The sequence below is a fragment of the Engystomops pustulosus genome, chromosome 9, assembly GCF_040894005.1.
Source record: "Engystomops pustulosus chromosome 9, aEngPut4.maternal, whole genome shotgun sequence".
Taxonomy (NCBI): domain Eukaryota; kingdom Metazoa; phylum Chordata; class Amphibia; order Anura; family Leptodactylidae; genus Engystomops; species Engystomops pustulosus.
Window position 1 is genome coordinate 108,233,634 of NC_092419.1, and position 23,300 is coordinate 108,256,933.

At 54.8% G+C, this 23,300-nt stretch overlaps 1 protein-coding gene across 7 annotated transcripts in view; it reads left to right on the forward strand.

Moving 5' to 3' along the window:
* The window catches only part of LOC140077893 (uncharacterized), a 39,969-nt gene that overhangs the window by 8,406 nt on the left and 8,263 nt on the right, over positions 1–23,300 (forward strand). For 6 of the 7 annotated variants that reach the window (XM_072125486.1, XM_072125483.1, XM_072125488.1 and 3 more), the window contains 6 exons: positions 1,149–1,373; positions 7,704–7,884; positions 16,937–17,168; positions 17,380–17,474; positions 22,679–22,875; positions 23,166–23,244. In XM_072125486.1, coding sequence (XP_071981587.1) covers positions 1,156–1,373; positions 7,704–7,884; positions 16,937–17,168; positions 17,380–17,474; positions 22,679–22,875; positions 23,166–23,244 — 1,002 coding nt within the window. In that variant the 5' untranslated portion in view covers positions 1,149–1,155. Of the gene's footprint in view, positions 1–26; positions 442–1,148; positions 1,374–7,703; positions 7,885–16,936; positions 17,169–17,379; positions 17,475–22,678; positions 22,876–23,165; positions 23,245–23,300 lie in introns of those variants that run through there. The other variant, XM_072125484.1, reaches the window with a different exon arrangement.

The following is a 23,300-nucleotide window of genomic DNA, read 5'->3' on the forward strand; positions in this document are numbered from 1 at the left end:
GCTCCATGGAACAGGTTGTGTCTGGTATTGCGGCAAGAAAAAGAGCTGCGATACCAGACACAACCATGGACAGGAGGGGGGCACTGTTTAAAGAAGACTTCAAAAATGTTTTTTTTCCTATAAGGCTTTGTAGTGTTTCCTCTTATATTTTTTAGCATTCAGGAGTCTGGGAAAGCTGGGTGACAAATACGTTTTGAGGGTGGATTTTAAGATTAAGAACAGTTGATACAGTTGTATCAACAAAGGGCTTGGAGGGAGTTTGTGGCTGCAGTGGGGAGGGCAGCAGCGCTATTTGGGGTGGGAACAGAGCTCCTCCCGGAGGAAGCCGCTCACCGCTGATTGGAGAAGCTCAAAGTAAACTCATTAATCCTTGTAACAAAACCAAACACTCCAAAGAGACTGTAGCCGAGCCACTAGACGCCTGAGGAGGAGCGACCGCAGGTAAGGGGGCTCTGCCGTCTCATACATCGCCGCAAACCCCCCCCAAAAAATACATGGACAGTCCCTTAATCCAAAATCCAGAAAATCTTCCAATACTTTCTGCTCCAAAATGACGAATTTCACAAAATCGGAAGCACGGAGGACGCCGCTTCACCTTGACTTCCCGAAAAACTTAAATAGATTGACTGGTGCTTTTGATTTTGGATTAAAGGAATTGTACATAGATCCCCCTGGTACTTGTACTAGATACAGTCACATGAGGCTGATGGAGGGCACAATGGAATGGATGATACCCTGCCACCCCCCAAGGATATGGCCGGCTGTGGTCGCTCCGTGAATCCCGTATCGTGTGCCAGATTTCATGGACGGGACTCCATGCATCATAGTGATATATAATCATGATCCATGCATCATAGTGATACATAATCAGGAATACAGTTCCTATATTTCATATATCATGGTTGTGTACGGCCGGCAATTATATGTCTCCTGAGATGTTTCCTCTATCCCTATTGAAATGATGAGCTGAGTGTGCATGTTTATAGGGGGTTGGAAGGAATAGCCCAACCCCTGACTTTATAATGGGGTTTATATGGCATCATTCATACATGGGGGATTTCTCCTTATACATAGGACTATATGTAGGTGAATATACCGCCTGTAGCTATATACTCCCGTCTTCTCACCCTGTATACTCCCTCTGTCAGGCTCCTCATGGTGACAGAAGAGCTAACAATCCAGACCCCTGTCATGGACACCCTATTGCCCCGGCTCCTCTCCCCGCTGCCGGACGAGGTGCAGGACTGTGTGGCCCTGATGATGGACCAGGTACAGAGTCAATGTGAGGAGCTGCTGGAGGCGCTGATAAAGGATCCACAGTGTGATCAGTACCTGGCAGCCCTGTGCAAGCTCCTGCACACCACTAATGTACGGTAAGCCCTAATAATAACGACATATGGTGCATAAAAGGATGACCGGAGAGTAAACCGGTTCTGTATTATCCACTGCACAGATGTGGCCGTGCCCCAATAATACCGACATATGGCGCTGACATAAATGGAGAGTAAACCTGTAGCTTCAAACAACCCCACAATTCCTGCATAGCACTATTGTACGGTATTATGTACTGCACGTATATGGCTGTGCCCTAATAATACCGACATATGGTGCATAAAAGGATGACCGGAGAGTAAACCTGTAGCTTCAAACAACCCCACAGTGCCCACACAGCACTACTGCATGGACACAGCCGTGCCCTAATAATACCGACATATGGTGCATAAAAGGATGACCGGAGAGTAAACCTGTAGCTTCAAACAACCCCACAATTCCTGCACAGCACTATTGTACGGTATTATGTACTGCACGTATATGGCTGTGCCCCAATAATACCGACATATGGTGCTGACGTAAATGGAGAGTAAACCTGTAGCCTCAAACAGCCCCACAGTGCCCACACAGGACTACTGTACAGTATTATCTACCGCATGGACACAGCCGAGCCCTAAATATAACGACATATGGCGCATAAAAGGATGACCGGAGAGTAAACCTCTGGCCTTAAACCACCCCACAGGCCATTGTAAGTTAATTGTAGGTGACCCTCGCAGGTAAGTTACATAAAGGAGCACATTATCCGGATATAAAGTTACCATCGCCCCTGTAATCAGCCACATACAGACTGCCGCTCAGTGCCAGTAAGCTGCCAGTCAGCGCGTTACACTCAGGCTCTTATTCCAGGGTTTCGGTGACTTCCATAGACCGCGCAGTGAGTGTACACAAGGTACAGCCGGGGATCAGAGTATAATGGCTGCACATAATACATCCGCAGGGTAAACACTCAGGAAGCATGACAGATCCTCAGCAACCAGCCCCAAATAAATCCAGGGAGAAGCAAACACCTCCCGGCCCACAGCCCATCAGGGACAATGACACTTGTTTTATTACCTCATTGTATTTCAGGTCATTGATAAGCTGGATAGTATCTATAGCAGTGATGGCGAACCTTTTAGAGCCTGAGTGCCCAAATTTTAACCAAAAGCCACTTATTTATTGCAAAGTGCCAGCACAGCAACTTATTTCTCCTTGTTCTTTGACAAGTTTCAATCGTTCAGCCTCCTAAAAACACCAACGCAGTTGAAAGGAGGAGGGCAAATTCATCTATCATTGTAGGAAGATTCTGCAGGAAGATTCTTTGAGTTCTGTCTGGTGAACTTCATGCTGGGGTGATGGCCTGGGTGCCCACACAGAGGGCTCCGAGTGCCGCCTCTGGCACCAGTGCCATAGGTTCGCCACCACTGATCTATAGTATAGCCCTTATATCCGCTACTACAACTCCCAGCATGCCCTGACAACTGCCCTCAACACAGGACGGACACAGCAACCATACTGATCTGATGATCGGTCAGAAATAGGCGGCCCCTCCCCTGTGCCCTATACTGCTACAGCTATTACTCAGAGCACAGCAGTGTGAGGTCTGATTACATATCTCTCCAGGGACAATACATAACACTGGCGGCAGAGAGCACAGAGCACAGCAGTGTGAGGTCTGATTACACATCTCTCCAGGGACAATACATAACACTGGCTGCAGAGAGCACAGAGCACAGCAGTGTGAGGTATGATTACACATCTCTCCAGGGACAATACATAACACTGGCTGCAGAGAGCACAGCAGTGTGAGGTCTGATTACACATCTCTCCAGGGACAATACATAACGCTGGCTGCAGAGGGCACAGGGCACAGCAGTGTGAGGTCTGATTACACATCTCTCCAGGGACAATACATAACACTGGCTGCAGAGAGCACAGAGCACAGCAGTGTGAGGTCTGATTACACATCTCTCCAGGGACAATACATAACACTGGCTGCAGAGAGCACAGAGCACAGCAGTGTGAGGTATTATTACACATCTCTCCAGAGACAATACATAACACTGGCTGCAGAGAGCACAGAGCACAGCATTGTGAGGTCTGATTACACATCTCTCCAGGGACAATACATAACACTGGCTGCAGAGAGCACAGAGCACAGCAGTGTGAGGTCTGATTACACATCTCTCCAGGGACAATACATAACACTGGCTGCAGAGAGCACAGAGCACAGCAGTGTGAGGTCTGATTACACATCTCTCCAGGGACCATACATAACACTGGCTGCAGAGAGCACAGAGCACAGCAGTGTGAGGTCTGATTACACATCTCTCCAGGGACAATACATAACACTGGCTGCAGAGAGCACAGCAGTGTGAGGTCTGATTACACATCTCTCCAGGGACAATACATAACACTGGCTGCAGAGAGCACAGAGCACAGCAGTGTGAGGTCTGATTACACATCTCTCCAGGGACAATACATAACACTGGCTGCAGAGAGCACAGAGCACAGCAGTGTGAGGTCTGATTACACATCTCTCCAGGGACAATACATAACACTGGCTGCAGAGAGCACAGAGCACAGCAGTGTGAGGTCTGATTACACATCTCTCCAGGGACAATACATAACACTGGCTGCAGAGAGCACAGAGCACAGCAGTGTGAGGTCTGATTACACATCTCTCCAGGGACAATACATAACACTGGCTGCAGAGAGCACAGAGCACAGCAGTGTGAGGTATTATTACACATCTCTCCAGAGACAATACATAACACTGGCTGCAGAGAGCACAGAGCACAGCAGTGTGAGGTCTGATTACACATCTCTCCAGGGACAATACATAACACTGGCTGCAGAGAGCACAGAGCACAGCAGTGTGAGGTCTGATTACACATCTCTCCAGGGACAATACATAACACTGGCTGCAGAGAGCACAGAGCACAGCAGTGTGAGGTCTGATTACACATCTCTCCAGGGACAATACATAACACTGGCTGCAGAGAGCACAGAGCACAGCAGTGTGAGGTCTGATTACACATCTCTCCAGGGACAATACATAACACTGGCTGCAGAGAGCACAGCAGTGTGAGGTCTGATTACACATCTCTCCAGGGACAATACATAACACTGGCTGCAGAGAGCACAGAGCACAGCAGTGTGAGGTCTGATTACACATCTCTCCAGGGACAATACATAACACTGGCTGCAGAGAGCACAGAGCACAGCAGTGTGAGGTCTGATTACACATCTCTCCAGGGACAATACATAACACTGGCTGCAGAGAGCACAGAGCACAGCAGTGTGAGGTCTGATTACACATCTATCCAGGGACAATACATAACGCTGGCTGCAGAGGGCACAGGGCACAGCAGTGTGAGGTCTGATTACAAATCTCTCCAGGGACAATACATAACACTGGCTGCAGAGAGCACAGAGCACAGAGCACAGCAGTGTGAGGTCTGATTACACATCTCTCCAGGGACAATACATAACACTGGCTGCAGAGAGCACAGAGCACAGCAGTGTGAGGTATTATTACACATCTCTCCAGAGACAATACATAACACTGGCTGCAGAGAGCACAGAGCACAGCAGTGTGAGGTCTGATTACACATCTATCCAGGGACAATACATAACGCTGGCTGCAGAGGGCACAGGGCACAGCAGTGTGAGGTCTGATTACACATCTCTCCAGGGACAATACATAACACTGGCTGCAGAGAGCACAGAGCACAGCAGTGTGAGGTCTGATTACACATCTCTCCAGGGACAATACATAACACTGGCTGCAGAGAGCACAGCAGTGTGAGGTCTGATTACACATCTCTCCAGGGACAATACATAACACTGGCTGCAGAGAGCACAGAGCACAGCAGTGTGAGGTCTGATTACACATCTCTCCAGGGACAATACATAACACTGGCTGCAGAGAGCACAGAGCACAGCAGTGTGAGGTCTCATTACACATCTCTCCAGGGACAATACATAACACTGGCTGCAGAGAGCACAGAGCACAGCAGTGTGAGGTCTGATTACACATCTCTCCAGGGACAATACATAACACTGGCTGCAGAGAACACAGCAGTGTGAGGTCTGATTACACATCTCTCCAGGGACAGTACATAACACTGGCTGCAGAGAGCACAGAGCACAGCAGTGTGAGGTCTGATTACACATCTATCCAGGGACAATACATAACGCTGGCTGCAGAGGGCACAGGGCACAGCAGTGTGAGGTCTGATTACACATCTCTCCAGGGACAATACATAACACTGGATGCAGAGAGCACAGAGCACAGCAGTGTGAGGTCTGATTACACATCTCTCCAGGGACAATACATAACACTGGCTGCAGAGAGCACAGAGCACAGCAGTGTGAGGTCTGATGACACATCTCTCCAGGGACAATACATAACACTGGCTGCAGAGAGCACAGAGCACAGCAGTGTGAGGTATTATTACACATCTCTCCAGAGACAATACATAACACTGGCTGCAGAGAGCACAGAGCACAGCAGTGTGAGGTCTGATTACACATCTCTCCAGGGACAATACATAACACTGGCTGCAGAGAGCACAGAGCACAGCAGTGTGAGGTCTGATTACACATCTCTCCAGGGACAATACATAACACTGGCTGCAGAGAGCACAGCAGTGTGAGGTCTGATTACACATCTCTCCAGGGACAGTACATAACACTGGCTGCAGAGAGCACAGAGCACAGCAGTGTGAGGTCTGATTACACATCTATCCAGGGACAATACATAAGGCTGGCTGCAGAGGGCACAGGGCACAGCAGTGTGAGGTCTGATTACACATCTCTCCAGGGACAATACATAACACTGGCTGCAGAGAGCACAGAGCACAGCAGTGTGAGGTCTGATGACACATCTCTCCAGGGACAATACATAACACTGGCTGCAGAGAGCACAGAGCACAGCAGTGTGAGGTATTATTACACATCTCTCCAGAGACAATACATAACACTGGCTGCAGAGAGCACAGAGCACAGCAGTGTGAGGTCTGATTACACATCTCTCCAGGGACAATACATAACACTGGCTGCAGAGAGCACAGAGCACAGCAGTGTGAGGTCTGATTACACATCTCTCCAGGGACAATACATAACACTGGCTGCAGAGAGCACAGAGCACAGCAGTGTGAGGTCTCATTACACATCTCTCCAGGGACAATACATAACACTGGCTGCAGAGAGCAGAGCACAGCAGTGTGAGGTCTGATTACACATCTCTCCAGGGACAATACATAACACTGGCTGCAGAGAGCACAGCAGTGTGAGGTCTGATTACACATCTCTCCAGGGACAGTACATAACACTGGCTGCAGAGAGCACAGAGCACAGCAGTGTGAGGTCTGATTACACATCTATCCAGGGACAATACATAACGCTGGCTGCAGAGGGCACAGGGCACAGCAGTGTGAGGTCTGATTACACATCTCTCCAGGGACAATACATAACACTGGCTGCAGAGAGCACAGAGCACAGCAGTGTGAGGTCTGATTACACATCTCTCCAGGGACAATACATAACACTGGCTGCACAGAGCACAGCAGTGTGAGGTCTGATTACACATCTCTCCAGGGATAATACATAACACTGGCTGCAGAGAGCACAGAGCACAGCAGTGTGAGGTCTGATTACACATCTCTCCAGGGATAATACATAACACTGGCTGCAGAGAGCACAGAGCACAGCAGTGTGAGGTCTGATTACACATCTCTCCAGGGACAATACATAACACTGGCTGCAGAGAGCACAGAGCACAGCAGTGTGAGGTCTGATTACACATCTCTCCAGGGACAATACATAACACTGGCTGCACAGAGCACAGCAGTGTGAGGTCTGATTACACATCTCTCCAGGGATAATACATAACACTGGCTGCAGAGAGCACAGAGCACAGCAGTGTGAGGTCTCATTACACATCTCTCCAGGGACAATACATAACACTGGCTGTATGATCACATGCATACTCTGTACTTGCTATAGTCCAGTTCTTTTCCATTCCCCTGGGTCCTGTGTTGTGTTGTTATTACTGTACAGCCAGGGATTAGTGAGTAGTCTCTGCGGTTTCTGTGTTGTTTACATGGCTGCTGTGTGTAGTCCACGTGCTGCTGGCAGTGCTCCATTCCTGGCTCCACAAGTCTCCGTTTGCTTACAGAAGTGTTTCCCCAGTAACTGGCAAGCGGAGCCGGACTCCCTGTCCCTACATCCGCTGTGCCTGATCCTGGGCACACAGTAATAATGGGCCCCCTATGACATGACCTGGGGGTGCTGGCTATAACCCGTCCTGACAGCTGCTACATTATAGGCAGTATATAGCGCTGTATACTGTGTGTAATAAGTCCTGACTCCTGTCCCTGCAGGCTCTGCAGTAATGTCGCCTACATTCTTGGCACCGTGGCCGAAGACCCCGTAGTAGCTGACATGTTGGTGAATTTGGCAGAAAGAGCGACAGACTGGGATCTGCTGGGGAGACTGGGAGCCATGCTACTGTGGGAGGACGCAGAATCCGTAATGAACGCTGCTGGCGCCCTGGGAACACTGGTGAGAGATGAGCAGTGTCTGAACTGTGCCATAGACGTCACTGTGTACAACAAATACAATCAAAAATAAACTTACAAAACCTCCTGGCCTAGCCACACACACTCACCACACACTCAGCATGAGAACAACCAAAACCCTCACACAGTCCCACCACCTAATTTTTTTTTTTTTAATATATATATATTTTTTTTTTTTCCCATAAATAACTAAAGAATACACAGCAAAAAAAAGACATAAAACAGGAAATAAAAACATTAAATATAACTAACTAAATCCCACGCCCATCACCCTCCCACCCAGACACTGGTCTAACGTCCAAAGTTTGCGCTATATAGTCCAGACCAGTGCCCAGGATCTTATAGTCCAAATCCCGTCCACCCCCCTCCCAACCTAACACCCTAACACCAACACCCCAAAACCAACCAGCCTATATACACAAGAACTATAACTACATAAATACACACTGTACACAAGATACAAACACATTAAACAAATCAACATAACAAAACCAAACCACATAAAGCCCAGGTTCGGCGCCTGCAAGCCCTACATCACTACACGCTCAGATACAAAACAAAAATCTACTATGCAGCATCAGCCCCAACACCAGGAGTGGAGATGACAGACTAAGGGACACTAAAGGAGAACCCCCTCCAAAGGAGAGAGGCCCTCCCCGTGCCCAGCCTCTCATACTCCAGAGAGCGCACCTTCACCAGGTCACCCAGAATGTTCCTAACCACCTCATCCACCGGGAGGATTTTACGCTGCGTCGATACTAAACACCGTGCGTTCCACGTGTGGTACCTGACCACTAGGCTAACTAGGAATAACGTGCATCGGTCCCGGCCACCCAGGCCTCTGAATGCTCCATAGGCCCACTCCGCATAGGAGAGACCGGCCAACCCGGGCCAATGGATGGAAGCGCCCACCCGGTTGTACACCTCTATGTTAAAGGGGCACTGAAGCAGGAAGTGGTCCATGCTCTCCAGCAGGCCACCGCACTCCTCCCGGGGACAACCCCTTTCCTCAGAGCTCCTACACTTCAGATTGTCCCTCACACACAGCTTTCCATGGAAGCAGCGCCAAGTCACGTCCCAAAACTTCAAGGGGATCCTGATGGAATTCAATAAACTCAAACCCACCCCCAGATCCCGACTTGGGCAATCCCTGAGGGCCAGAGGCTTCTGGAAATGGGTCAACAGAACCCTCTTGTCAAGGAGCTTCCTCGACATGGTCCTGATCTCCCACATTCCCAGACCCCACCGGCAAATCACCTTCAGAACCGGGGTAGCGTAAGCCGGAAGATGCCCATGCGGTGTACGGAGATCCTTCACTTGCCCTCCTGTCTCCCATTCCTGGAAGAAAGGCCGAAACCATCCCCTGCAGGAGTATACCCACGGAGGAGCCCTCTCTTTCCAGAGGTTTGCTACATTGATCTTAAGAAAGGTATTCACTAGGAACACCACAGGGTTGACCATACACAACCCTCCTTGTCTCCTCGTGCGGTAAGTAATCTCCCTCTTGATAAGGTTCAGCCTATTCCCCCATAACAGCTGGAAGAACAGACTGTAGACCCGAGTCCAGAGGGGCTCTGGCAACATGCACAGACTGCCCAGATATATCAGCAATGGGAGCATGTAGGTTTTAATCAGGTTAACCCTTTCTCTGAGGGTCAAAGACCAACCCTTCCACTGGTCCACCTTCTGAGCGGCGATCTTAAGCCTGCCGTCCCAGTTTTGCATGGGGTAATCCCCCTGGCCAAATTCGATGCCGAGAACTTTGGCAGAGTCCTGGGGCCCTGGAAGAGTGTCCGGGAGATCAAAGCCTGGACCTCCCTCTCCCAGCCAGAGACTCTCACACTTATCCCGGTTGATCTTGGACCCAGAAGCCTCTGAGTAGCGGTCAACCTCTGACATCACCCATTGCGCCTCCCCTCCCGAGGACACGAAAACGGTGACATCATCAGCATACGCTACCACCCTTAGAGTGGCTTCCGGTGCTGCCCGATCCATCCCGACTCCCACCAACGGCCCACGATCAACCCTCCTAAGGAATGGGTCAATCGCGAACACGTATAAAAGTGGGCTCAGAGGACAACCCTGGCGAACACCAGACCCGACCTCAAAAGAGCGGCCAATCCAACCGTTCACAAGCGGGAAACTCTCTGCCCCTGCGTACAAAACTTTCAGCCAATTGACAAACTCCCCCGGCAGGCCATACCTCAGAAGGACAGACCAGAGGTACTCGTGGTTAACCCGATCAAACGCTTTTGCCTGATCCAAGGACAGCAAGTACCCCTTCCAGTTACCAGCCCTGCCCTGCTCCACTGCCTCCCGGACACAAAGCACAGCACTAAATGTACTGCGGCCTGGAACAGAGCAGTGCTGGGTCCCCGAAAGGAGCCGGGGCGCAAACTGCACCAGCCGATTAAACAGCACCTTTGCCAAAACCTTTCTGTCCGTATTGAGAAGCGCTATGGGACGCCAGTTCTCAACACGAGATCGGTCCTTACTCTTTGACAGGATGATCAGGGCTGACCTCCTCATTGACTTCGGCAGAGTGCCCGAGGAAAGACACTCATTGAATACCTCAGTCAAGAGGGGAACCAAGGCGTCCTGAAAGGTCTTATAAAACTCAGATGTTAAGCCATCCGGACCTGGCGATTTCTTGAGGGCGAGCCCTTCAATCGCCAGGCTGACTTCCTCTTCCCTGATCATCTCTGTCAAAACATGAAGAGAGGGGTCTACTCCTGGCTCAGGGACAGTTTCAGCCAGGAAAGCCGACATCACATCCCGATCTAGATCCCTCCTGCCCAAGAGGTGTGAGTAGAAGGATCTGACGACCTCCAGAATCCCTGATCTGGACCTTTTCAGGGATCCCGTACTGTCAACCAGTCCCGTGACAACTTTACCATTCACTGACATCTTGCAGTTCCTGTAAGGGTCGGGCGAGCGGTATTTCCCGTAATCCCTCTCAAAAACCAAAGATGCGTGTCTATCGTACTGACACCTCTTCAGCAAGGATTTCACTCGGGAGATGTCCTCACGACTACCTCCAGTCGAGACGAGATGCTCGAATTTCCTCCTCAGGCCCTGATACAGGCGGTACCTGTCCAGGCTCCTGAGGCTCGAGAGCTGGCGGAAGAATCTCGCCACCCTTTTCTTGAGCATCTCCCACCACTCTGACTTACTGCTACAAAGGCCCAGCAATGGTACCTGGCTCTGAAGAAAGTCCTCAAAGGATTGTCTTATCTCCGCTTCTTCCAGGAGAGACGAATTGAGCTTCCAGTAGCCTCTTCCCATCCGGGGGGTCTCTGTAACATTCAGAGAAAACAAAATTAGACAGTGGTCGGAGAACTCCACCTCAACAACGGACACTGCTGAAGAAATGGCTTCCTCCTTTAAATAAAACCTGTCTATTCTAGACCTGCAGCTACCCCTATAATAGGTGAACCCCGCGTGGCCTGGGGTGTGCCGGATGTGGACATCCACCAGGCGAGCCTCACTAGCTATGCTATTAAGAGCGACGCTATCATAAGTCAGCTTGTCTCTGGAACCTCCCCTATCCTGGGACCTCGTGACAGCATTGAAGTCCCCTCCAAAGACCACCTGCCGACTTGTAAAAAGGTAGGGCTTGATCCTCATAAAGAGACACTTCCTGTCCCACTTGGACTGGGGACCATAGATGTTAATTAGGCGAAGTTCTTGTCCCTTCATGAGGACATCAAGGATCAGGCACCTCCCCATTTCTAACTCAATAACTCGTCGGCATTCTACCGGCGCGGTAAAAAGGACCGCCACTCCGCTATACGGCTCGGCCGCAAGAGACCAGTAGGAAGGCCCGTGTCTCCATTCCCTCTTAGCTTTAAACACGGCCGCCAAATCCGGCAGCCTGGTCTCCTGCAAAAATAAAATTTCGGCTTCAACGCGGCCGAGAAAATCAAAGGCCGCAAATCTAGCCGCATCAGACTTAATGCTGGCGACATTAATGGACACCAGCGTCAACGGAGTGGGTGCCGCCATCATGAGTGATTGAGTTAGACGGCTTTCTTTTTACCCATCTTACCACCACCCTCGGGAAATGAACACCCCCTTTTTAGACATATTGTGGTGTCCATCTCCCGCACCTCTGATGCTTCAGGGGCAGATCCAGGACCTGCCCCCTCATCCTCGTCTCCAGACTCTGGGCCAGTCTCCCCTCCTGAGGACCCTGACTCCCCAGGGGGAGACTCGGCACCCCCTGCAGGCTCCGCCACCTCTGGCCCTTCACCCTCAGCCCCTCCATCGGCAGGAGAGGCTCCATCCAGGGCCAGGAATCGATTTGAAAGTTCGACCAGCGGGGGGTCGGTTGCTCCTTCCTTGGGTACCTTAGTCAGGGTGGGAGAAGATCTTACACCTCCCTTCTTTTTACCCTTTTTCTTCTTTTTGGCGCCACGCTTACGCTTTTCCTCTAGCCACGCCCTATTATCCTCGTCCATACTCTCATAATGGGAGGAGTCTGAGGACGTGGCACCCTCCTCTCTCTCGATCCTCCTGACCTCCTCATCCAGTACATCATCCCCTGGGGCCTCAGCGACAGGTGAGGTCTCCAGGAGAGCGCCAGAGGTTGTCCCAGCAGCCCGAGACTCCCCCCCGCTCTCTCTCCTGTTGACGCTTCTCTAGACGCCTTAGCTGGGCAGGCGTCTTTTTCCTGTCTTTCTTCCCTGGCCCCTCCATTCCTCCGCCTCTGCTAGTCCCCTCCCCAGCAGATTCAGCCTCATGGCTTTCGTCCGCTGAGGCTGAGCCCGCATTAGCGACGGAAAGAGGACAACGACTGTACGGGTGACCGAGATCACCACACAGGTTACACCTAATCTGCCCTGTACAGGATGCAGCGAGATGGCCGACACCCCCACACAACGCACACTTCTGCACGGTGCAGTTTGCGCTGAAATGTGTGGGGTCACCGCATCTGTGACACAGCCTAGGCTGCCCCCGGTAGAAGATCAGGATCCGATCCCTCCCCAGGAAGGCTGATGAAGGGATGTGGGCGACTGAGTTACCTGAACGCCTCAACTTCACCATGAAGGTCCAGGCCCCTGACCAGATACCATACTCATCTCTATTTTTCTCGGGTACTCCCAGTACCTCTCCATAACGATTCATCCAGGTCATGATGTCAAAGCAAGATAGTGATTCGTTACGGGTAAGAACGGTCACTTTCTTGAGTTCGCTCTGGCGGGACACTGCTTGCACAGCAAAGTCCCGCCACTCGGGCTCGTTGTATCTCAGCTCATAGTTGGACCAGAAGAGCTCAAGCCCCTCCGGCCGAACAAAGCTGACATCAAACTCAGATGTACCATAGGGATGGATCAAGGCAAAGATGTCAGCCGCCTTGAAGTCCATCTTCAGCAGCAGCTCAACTACCCGTGCCCGAGGGGGACACACATCACTGCCACGCCACCGAAGACGGACCACATTCCTACGGTTAGCACCCGGCCCGGTTGTCGGGAGCGACCATGATGTCTCCCTGCCTCTTTGCTCTCGGAAGGCAGACAGGCCGTGCCTCTCTATCCAAAACGACAAATCAACCTCCTGCCCCGCTACATTGATCGTCCTTTCTCCCTTCTGTAAGGCCTGCAGGAGGCGCCGTTGCAAAAAGCCGTCCCCAGAGCCCAGAGACGAGGATGATGGACCCCTACTTCCCCCAGCAGCGACACTGGCATAGCTCTTAATAGGGGCCGCCACTGGGGGAGCAACCGGACCAACCCCTGCACCCACCACATTAATACTACCCACCTCCATGCCACTCGCACCACCAGTCACTCCATCACTCACTCCCATAACTGGTAACGGTTCTGCACCACTCACTCCACTCACACCAGCCACCACAACATTACTGACACCATTCACACTGGCTGGACCAGCAACAACATCAGGGGACATGACCACCTCCGCATCTTCGGGCACAAGGGACGGGGGTCCCCTCGCAGAGCATCGCCCAAAGGGGACCCCAACTCTTGTCACACTTGTGCCCTCCGCATCATCGGTAGCAGATGTTATTTTGCTTTTCCTGGGGCTTGGAAACAATCGCCGCTGCTCTTTAGCCGGTGTGAGGCGCCGCTGATCTCCGGTCTGCACAGAATTATCATTATCCCCAACACCGACACAAAACAGTACTTTCTGTTTGGGAGGTCCTGAGCTCTCAGCCTCAGCGACCCCTCCACACTGCCGCCGCCCCTCAACTGGGTGATCAGCGGCAACAGCATGAAGAGGCGCCGAGGCACGAAGAGGCACCGAGGCACCGGAAGCTGCCACCAGTGCCGGGCTATCCCCCCCTCCCACTGGGGGACGCACCACAGCACCGGATTTTGTTGGTATCGCCACATCCGAGCTGCCCTTACTGTCCGGCCTTGCGGCCGATGCCTCCCCTGCTCCCCCACTGTTACCACAAACAGAGACGGAGCCCATCGCCACATCAGATGTCACACCTGTAATCTCCCTGCACCTTTGCACCGGGTCCACAGCAGAACTCGGGGGGGTTTGGGTAGCAGGGCTTGCACAGTGAGCTGACCCTGCGCTTTGCCCGGGGGGGTGTACAGGGAGGGGGGTAAAGATGAAACGTACCTCTTCTTGCTGCTTTGGCCTGGTCTTCTTACTCTTCCTCCGGCTGCTCCCCCCAGCGGCTTCCTCTGGGAGTTCATCACCAAACGAAAAGTTCTCCATGCGCACTGGGGACTCGAGCAGCCGGATCTCCGCCATGAGCGCCCCTCCCTGGCTGCCGGTGTCACTGTCCTCCCCCGAGCGAGGTGTTACTGCTGGCTGTCCTGCAGGGGGCCCACTGCACGAGGCCTGCTGATCTTCCTGCAGGCCTCCAGGTGGGAACTGCTGCTCGTTATCATCATCATCATCATCCTCCTCCTCCACCTGGCTCACAGGCTGCAACCCCATCAGCCTTTGCTCTCTGGTATCAGCCATCTGAGCAAATCGGTCATCATTAATCAGTTTTTCCTTAAACGGTCCGCTGTTATCACAAATAAAGGTCTTTCTTTTTGTCAGCTTGTCAATCTCTGCCTTTAGGTGTTTAATCTCTCCTTTAACCTCCGTCTTGCGCTTCTTTGGCGCCGTGTTCGCCCTGGCGCGGGCACATCGCAGCTCCTCCCGGAGCCTCCTGATGGTCTTGGTCGCCTCTTCGTACTCACAGAGGTGGCTCTGGACCCGGGAGGCATAGGTGGACAAAGACTCCCGGGGTCCCTGCACCGCCCAGCCTCCCCCCGCATGGTCAGCCTTACCTCTGTGAGCACTCCGCTTCATAGCTCCAGCCCCGGAAGGACCGCTCTCACCCGCACCATCATGGACATCCAGGTTCTTGCTGCGCCGCCTCACACCGGACTCAGGGGGAGCAGGAGCAGTATTACTACGACTCCTGGTGGAACGTCTCACCCCTGAGTCCTCCATAGCACTGGCCGGTTCCTGGCTACCCCTGCCCCCCGCCGGCCTGGCCCGGGAAGCAGGAGCCTGGGGCTTGCCGCTCTGGCTCATGCCTGGAAACCCACCCCCTCCCTGGGAAGGGAGAGAGCAGGCCCCAGGTGGAGGTGGATTATTCCTGGAGCTCAGAGCAGCAGCAGCACACAGCCTCTCACAGCAACAGACAGAGCTTAACGATGTAACGAGCTCCAGAGATGCACTCACTATCTGCTGCTGGTGCAGTCACTGTGTACATACATGACATTACTTATCCTGTACTGATCCTGAGTTACATCCTGTATTATACTCCAGAGATGCACTCACTATCTGCTGCTGGTGCAATCACTGTGTACATACATGACATTACTTATCCTGTACTGATCCTGAGTTACATCCTGTATTATACTCCAGAGCTGCACTCACTATTCTGCTGCTGGTGCAGTCACTGTGTACATACATGACATTACTTATCCTGTACTGATCCTGAGTTACACCCTGTATTATACCCCAGAGCTGCACTCACTATTCTGCTGCTGGTGCAGTCACTGTGTACATACATGACATTACTTATCCTGTACTGATCCTGAGTTACATCCTGTATTATACCCCAGAGCTGCACTCACTATTCTGCTGCTGGTGCAGTCACTGTGTACATACATGACATTACTTATCCTGTACTGATCCTGAGTTACATCCTGTATTATATCCCAGAGCTGCACTCACTATTCTGCTGCTGGTGCAGTCACTGTGTACATACATGACATTACTTATCCTGTACTGATCCTGAGTTACATCCTGTATTATACTCCAGAGCTGCACTCACTATTCTGCTGCTGGTGCAGTCACTGTGTACATATATGACATTACTTATCCTGTACTGATCCTGATTTACATCCTGTATTATCCCCCAGAGCTGCACTCACTATTCTGCTGCTGGTGCAGTCACTGTGTACATACATGACATTACTTATCCTGTACTGATCCTGAGTTACATCCTGTATTATACCCCAGAGCTGCACTCACTATTCTGCTGCTGGTGCAGTCACTGTGTACATACATGACATTACTTATCCTGTACTGATCCTGAGTTACATCCTGTATTATACCCCAGAGCTGTACTCACTATTCTGCTGCTGGTGCAGTCACTGTGTACATACATGACATTACTTATCCTGTACTCATCCTGAGTTACATCCTGTATTATACTCCGGAGCTGCACTCACTATTCTGCTGCTGGTGCAGTCACTGTGTATATACATGACATTACTTATCCTGTACTCATCCTGAGTTACATCCTGTATTATACTCCAGAGCTGCACTCTGGATCCTGTGTTGCTATAAGAGAAGTACATATTAGTTTTGTGGTTGCATCAATGACTCGTTATCAGGACTATTCAGGTTTACTTTGGCGTCTTGTTCCATGACTCCACTACAGATGATATTACAGGATCTGGTGTTCTGTGTAGAGTTAGGAGGGAAGAGGATGTACTATGGCAGTGTTCACACCTATGTCACGGTTTCTTTTACCTTATTAAAATCATCTTGTATATTCTTGATATAGATGGAGGGGGAGGCCGGGGATTGATGGATTTCATGTTATTCCTCAGGCAGAGAACAGTCATGGCAGACGTTGGCTCCTCTCTTCTGCAGAATCAGACTTCATCATAGAGAACATCACAAAGCTCTTGGATTCTCCCAATGACTGGACTGCTAGTAACTGCGCCCTGGTGCTGGCCCGTATCTCCATGTGCCAGGAGGGGTGCGCACGGCTACTGGAGCACCCCAAATCTGCCCTGATATTAAAGAAGATCATCTCTTCCCTCCATGTGGATGAGGCAGGTGAGTCCAGAGACCCCCATCAGCTCAGTCAGTGATAGGGTCTTATCTATTGAGCCCTCGGAGGTGGTGGACGTGGAATGTTCAGGGTCTGGGATGATTCCTACAGGATTCTACTAGGGGTAACATTGTATCAGGGACGACATTCTGCAGCCATATTATGGATGTGGATGGCGGGGCCCCCAGTCATGGCTTCATGTCCTCTCCCCTCCAGGCTGTGGGCTGAATGCAGCTTTTACTCTGGGACGACTGTGTGACACGGACACTGGGAGGAGACGGGTGCTGGCCCTGGAGGAAGCCGACAACATGGTGAGTGCACTAACTGTGTCAGGGCTCCCGTGTCCTCTGTCCCTCTCCGTGTCCTCTGTCCCTCTCCTCTGTCCCTCTCCGTGTCCTCTGCCCCTCTCCCTGTCAGGGCTCCCCTGTCCTCTGTCCCTCTCCCTGTCAGGGCTCCCCTGTCCTCTGTCCCTCTCCCTGTCAGGGCTCCCCTGTCCTCTGTCCCTCTCCCTGTCAGGGCTCCCCTGTCCTCTGACCCTCTCCCTGTCAGGGCTCCCCTGTCCTCTGACCCTCTCCCTGTCAGGGCTCCCCTGTCCTCTGACCCTCTCCCTGTCAGGGCTCCCCTGTCCTCTGACCCTCTCCCTGTCAGGGCTCCCCTGTCCTCTGACCCTCTCCCTGTCAGGGCTCCCCTGTCCTCTGACCCTCTCCCTGTCAGGGCTCCCCTGTCCTCTGTCCCTCTCCCTGTCAGGGCTCCCCTGTCCTCTGTCCCTCTCCCTGTCAGGGCTCCCCTGTCCTCTGTCCCTCTCCCTGTCAGGGCTCCCGTGTCCTCTGTCCCTCTCCGTGTCCTCTGTCCCTCTCCCCGTCAGGGCTCCCCTGTCCTCTGTCCCTCTCCGTGTCCTCTGTCCCTCTCCCTGTCAGGGCTCCCCTGTCCTCTGTCCCTCTCCGTGTCCTCTGTCCCTCTCCGTGTCCTCTGTCCCTCTCCCTGTCAGGGCTCCCCTGTCCTCTGTCCCTCTCCCTGTCAGGGCTCCCCTGTCCTCTGTCCCTCTCCCTGTCAGGGCTCCCCTGTCCTCTGACCCTCTCCCTGTCAGGGCTCCCCTGTCCTCTGACCCTCTCCCTGTCAGGGCTCCCCTGTCCTCTGACCCTCTCCCTGTCAGGGCTCCCCTGTCCTCTGTCCCTCTCCCTGTCAGGGCTCCCCTGTCCTCTGTCCCTCTCCCTGTCAGGGCTCCCCTGTCCTCTGTCCCTCTCCCTGTCAGGGCTCCCCTGTCCTCTGTCCCTCTCCCTGTCAGGGCTCCCCTGTCCTCTGTCCCTCTCCCTGTCAGGGCTCCCCTGTCCTCTGTCCCTCTCCCTGTCAGGGCTCCCGTGTCCTCTGTCCCTCTCCCTGTCAGGGCTCCCGTGTCCTCTGTCCCTCTCCGTGTCCTCTGTCCCTCTCCGTGTCCTCTGTCCCTCTCCGTGTCCTCTGTCCCTCTCCCCGTCAGGGCTCCCCTGTCCTCTGTCCCTCTCCGTGTCCTCTGTCCCTCTCCCCGTCAGGGCTCCCCTGTCCTCTTTCCCTCTCCGTGTCCTCTGTCCCTCTCCCCGTCAGGGCTCCCCTGTCCTCTGTCCCTCTCCGTGTCCTCTGTCCCTCTCCCCGTCAGGGCTCCCCTGTCCTCTGTCCCTCTCCGTGTCCTCTGTCCCTCTCCCCGTCAGGGCTCCCCTGTCCTCTGTCCCTCTCCGTGTCCTCTGTCCCTCTCCCCGTCAGGGCTCCCCTGTCCTCTGTCCCTCTCCCTGTCAGGGCTCCCCTGTCCTCTGTCCCTCTCCCCGTCAGGGCTCCCCTGTCCTCTGTCCCTCTCCGTGTCCTCTGTCCCTCTCCCCGTCAGGGCTCCCCTGTCCTCTGTCCCTCTCCGTGTCCTCTGTCCCTCTCCCTGTCAGGGCTCCCCTGTCCTCTGTCCCTCTCCCTGTCAGGGCTCCCCTGTCCTCTGTCCCTCTCCCTGTCAGGGCTCCCGTGTCCTCTGTCCCTCTCCCTGTCAGGGCTCCCGTGTCCTCTGTCCCTCTCCGTGTCCTCTGTCCCTCTCCATGTCCTCTGTCCCTCTCCGTGTCCTCTGTCCCTCTCCCCGTCAGGGCTCCCCTGTCCTCTGTCCCTCTCCGTGTCCTCTGTCCCTCTCCCCGTCAGGGCTCCCCTGTCCTCTTTCCCTCTCCGTGTCCTCTGTCCCTCTCCCCGTCAGGGCTCCCCTGTCCTCTGTCCCTCTCCGTGTCCTCTGTCCCTCTCCCCGTCAGGGCTCCCCTGTCCTCTGTCCCTCTCCGTGTCCTCTGTCCCTCTCCCCGTCAGGGCTCCCCTGTCCTCTGTCCCTCTCCGTGTCCTCTGTCCCTCTCCCCGTCAGGGCTCCCCTGTCCTCTGTCCCTCTCCCTGTCAGGGCTCCCCTGTCCTCTGTCCCTCTCCGTGTCCTCTGTCCCTCTCCCCGTCAGGGCTCCCCTGTCCTCTGTCCCTCTCCGTGTCCTCTGTCCCTCTCCCCGTCAGGGCTCCCCTGTCCTCTGTCCCTCTCCGTGTCCTCTGTCCCTCTCCCCGTCAGGGCTCCCCTGTCCTCTGTCCCTCTCCCTGTCAGGGCTCCCCTGTCCTCTGTCCCTCTCCCCGTCAGGGCTCCCCTGTCCTCTGTCCCTCTCCGTGTCCTCTGTCCCTCTCCCCGTCAGGGCTCCCCTGTCCTCTGTCCCTCTCCGTGTCCTCTGTCCCTCTCCCTGTCAGGGCTCCCCTGTCCTCTGTCCCTCTCCCTGTCAGGGCTCCCCTGTCCTCTGTCCCTCTCCCTGTCAGGGCTCCCGTGTCCTCTGTCCCTCTCCCTGTCAGGGCTCCCGTGTCCTCTGTCCGGCTCCCGTGTCCTCTGTCCCTCTCCGTGTCCTCTGTCCCTCTCCGTGTCCTCTGTCCCTCTCCGTGTCCTCTGTCCCTCTCCCCGTCAGGGCTCCCCTGTCCTCTGTCCCTCTCCGTGTCCTCTGTCCCTCTCCCCGTCAGGGCTCCCCTGTCCTCTTTCCCTCTCCGTGTCCTCTGTCCCTCTCCCCGTCAGGGCTCCCCTGTCCTCTGTCCCTCTCCGTGTCCTCTGTCCCTCTCCCCGTCAGGGCTCCCCTGTCCTCTGTCCCTCTCCGTGTCCTCTGTCCCTCTCCCCGTCAGGGCTCCCCTGTCCTCTGTCCCTCTCCGTGTCCTCTGTCCCTCTCCCCGTCAGGGCTCCCCTGTCCTCTGTCCCTCTCCCTGTCAGGGCTCCCCTGTCCTCTGTCCCTCTCCCTGTCAGGGCTCCCCTGTCCTCTGTCCCTCTCCCTGTCAGGGCTCCCCTGTCCTCTGTCCCTCTCCCTGTCAGGGCTCGCCTGTCCTCTGTCCCTCTCCCTGTCAGGGCTCCCCTGTCCTCTTTCCCTCTCCGTGTCCTCTGTCCCTCTCCCCGTCAGGGCTCCCCTGTCCTCTGTCCCTCTCCGTGTCCTCTGTCCCTCTCCCTGTCAGGGCTCCCCTGTCCTCTGTCCCTCTCCATGTCCTCTGTCCCTCTCCGTGTCCTCTGTCCCTCTCCCTGTCAGGGCTCCCCTGTCCTCTGTCCCTCTCCTCTGTCCCTCTCCGTGTCCTCTGTCCCTCTCCCTGTCAGGGCTCCCCTGTCCTCTGTCCCTCTCCTCTGTCCCTCTCCGTGTCCTCTGTCCCTCTCCCTGTCAGGGCTCCCCTGTCCTCTGTCCCTCTCCCTGTCAGGGCTCCCCTGTCCTCTGTCCCTCTCCCTGTCAGGGCTCCCCTGTCTTCTGACCCTCTCCCTGTCAGGGCTCCCCTGTCCTCTGACCCTCTCCCTGTCAGGGCTCCCCTGTCCTCTGTCCCTCTCCCTGTCAGGGCTCCCCTGTCTTCTGACCCTCTCCGTGTCCTCTGTCCCTCTCCCCGTCAGGGCTCCCCTGTCCTCTTTCCCTCTCCGTGTCCTCTGTCCCTCTCCCCGTCAGGGCTCCCCTGTCCTCTGTCCCTCTCCGTGTCCTCTGTCCCTCTCCCCGTCAGGGCTCCCCTGTCCTCTGTCCCTCTCCGTGTCCTCTGTCCCTCTCCCCGTCAGGGCTCCCCTGTCCTCTGTCCCTCTCCGTGTCCTCTGTCCCTCTCCCCGTCAGGGCTCCCCTGTCCTCTGTCCCTCTCCCTGTCAGGGCTCCCCTGTCCTCTGTCCCTCTCCGTGTCCTCTGTCCCTCTCCCCGTCAGGGCTCCCCTGTCCTCTGTCCCTCTCCGTGTCCTCTGTCCCTCTCCCCGTCAGGGCTCCCCTGTCCTCTGTCCCTCTCCGTGTCCTCTGTCCCTCTCCCCGTCAGGGCTCCCCTGTCCTCTGTCCCTCTCCCTGTCAGGGCTCCCCTGTCCTCTGTCCCTCTCCCCGTCAGGGCTCCCCTGTCCTCTGTCCCTCTCCGTGTCCTCTGTCCCTCTCCCCGTCAGGGCTCCCCTGTCCTCTGTCCCTCTCCGTGTCCTCTGTCCCTCTCCCTGTCAGGGCTCCCCTGTCCTCTGTCCCTCTCCCTGTCAGGGCTCCCCTGTCCTCTGTCCCTCTCCCTGTCAGGGCTCCCGTGTCCTCTGTCCCTCTCCCTGTCAGGGCTCCCGTGTCCTCTGTCCGGCTCCCGTGTCCTCTGTCCCTCTCCGTGTCCTCTGTCCCTCTCCGTGTCCTCTGTCCCTCTCCGTGTCCTCTGTCCCTCTCCCCGTCAGGGCTCCCCTGTCCTCTGTCCCTCTCCGTGTCCTCTGTCCCTCTCCCCGTCAGGGCTCCCCTGTCCTCTTTCCCTCTCCGTGTCCTCTGTCCCTCTCCCCGTCAGGGCTCCCCTGTCCTCTGTCCCTCTCCGTGTCCTCTGTCCCTCTCCCCGTCAGGGCTCCCCTGTCCTCTGTCCCTCTCCGTGTCCTCTGTCCCTCTCCCCGTCAGGGCTCCCCTGTCCTCTGTCCCTCTCCGTGTCCTCTGTCCCTCTCCCCGTCAGGGCTCCCCTGTCCTCTGTCCCTCTCCCTGTCAGGGCTCCCCTGTCCTCTGTCCCTCTCCCTGTCAGGGCTCCCCTGTCCTCTGTCCCTCTCCCTGTCAGGGCTCCCCTGTCCTCTGTCCCTCTCCCTGTCAGGGCTCGCCTGTCCTCTGTCCCTCTCCCTGTCAGGGCTCCCCTGTCCTCTTTCCCTCTCCGTGTCCTCTGTCCCTCTCCCCGTCAGGGCTCCCCTGTCCTCTGTCCCTCTCCGTGTCCTCTGTCCCTCTCCCTGTCAGGGCTCCCCTGTCCTCTGTCCCTCTCCATGTCCTCTGTCCCTCTCCGTGTCCTCTGTCCCTCTCCCTGTCAGGGCTCCCCTGTCCTCTGTCCCTCTCCTCTGTCCCTCTCCGTGTCCTCTGTCCCTCTCCCTGTCAGGGCTCCCCTGTCCTCTGTCCCTCTCCTCTGTCCCTCTCCGTGTCCTCTGTCCCTCTCCCTGTCAGGGCTCCCCTGTCCTCTGTCCCTCTCCATGTCCTCTGTCCCTCTCCCTGTCAGGGCTCCCCTGTCCTCTGCCCCCCAGTGCCAGTGTTCGGTCACCCCCAGATGTCAGGGCGTTAATGCCACATTTTGTAAGTCCCGTCTAGATCTCTGCCCTGGAGGCCATGATGTCTGGAGGAGATGCCGGTGGGAGCAGGAACGCTTGCTTTGCCCTCACCTGCCTAGTGACCAGCCCCGCCGGGCACCAGCACGTCCTGAAGAGCCGGCACATCCCGGGGGTCCTGGACACGCTCTGCCGACTCCTGCAGTCCCCCGAGCAGGACTCGCGCTGGTTCGCTGCCATGTAAGTTCTTCTCTTTCCCTTTGTTTTGGTGTAAAAGATGATTAGAGTTTCACTTCACAAAGAAAACAACTTCAAGGGCTCCAAACACGGAGAAGGGATGAGGACTCGGCACCGGCCCCAACATGGGAGCGACTGGCGATCAGCGGGGACCGGAGATCCAGGACCAGGGGTCTCCAACATCTCCTGTCACTGCTCTGTCACCCACCATTTATTATCTAACGTCACGAGGGTCTGACACATGGGACCCCCTGATCCTGCCCCTCGGTCATAACAAAACCTTCTCTTTACAGAACTGTGAAGGGAATATCCAAGTTTCCTTCAGGAGTCCTGAGACTACGGCAGCACCAAACACTGGAGTCTATCCTAAAGGTAAGTGCCCAGTAAGCCCCACCCAGGCGGTCTGCGTTTAAAGGGGCGGTCTGCGT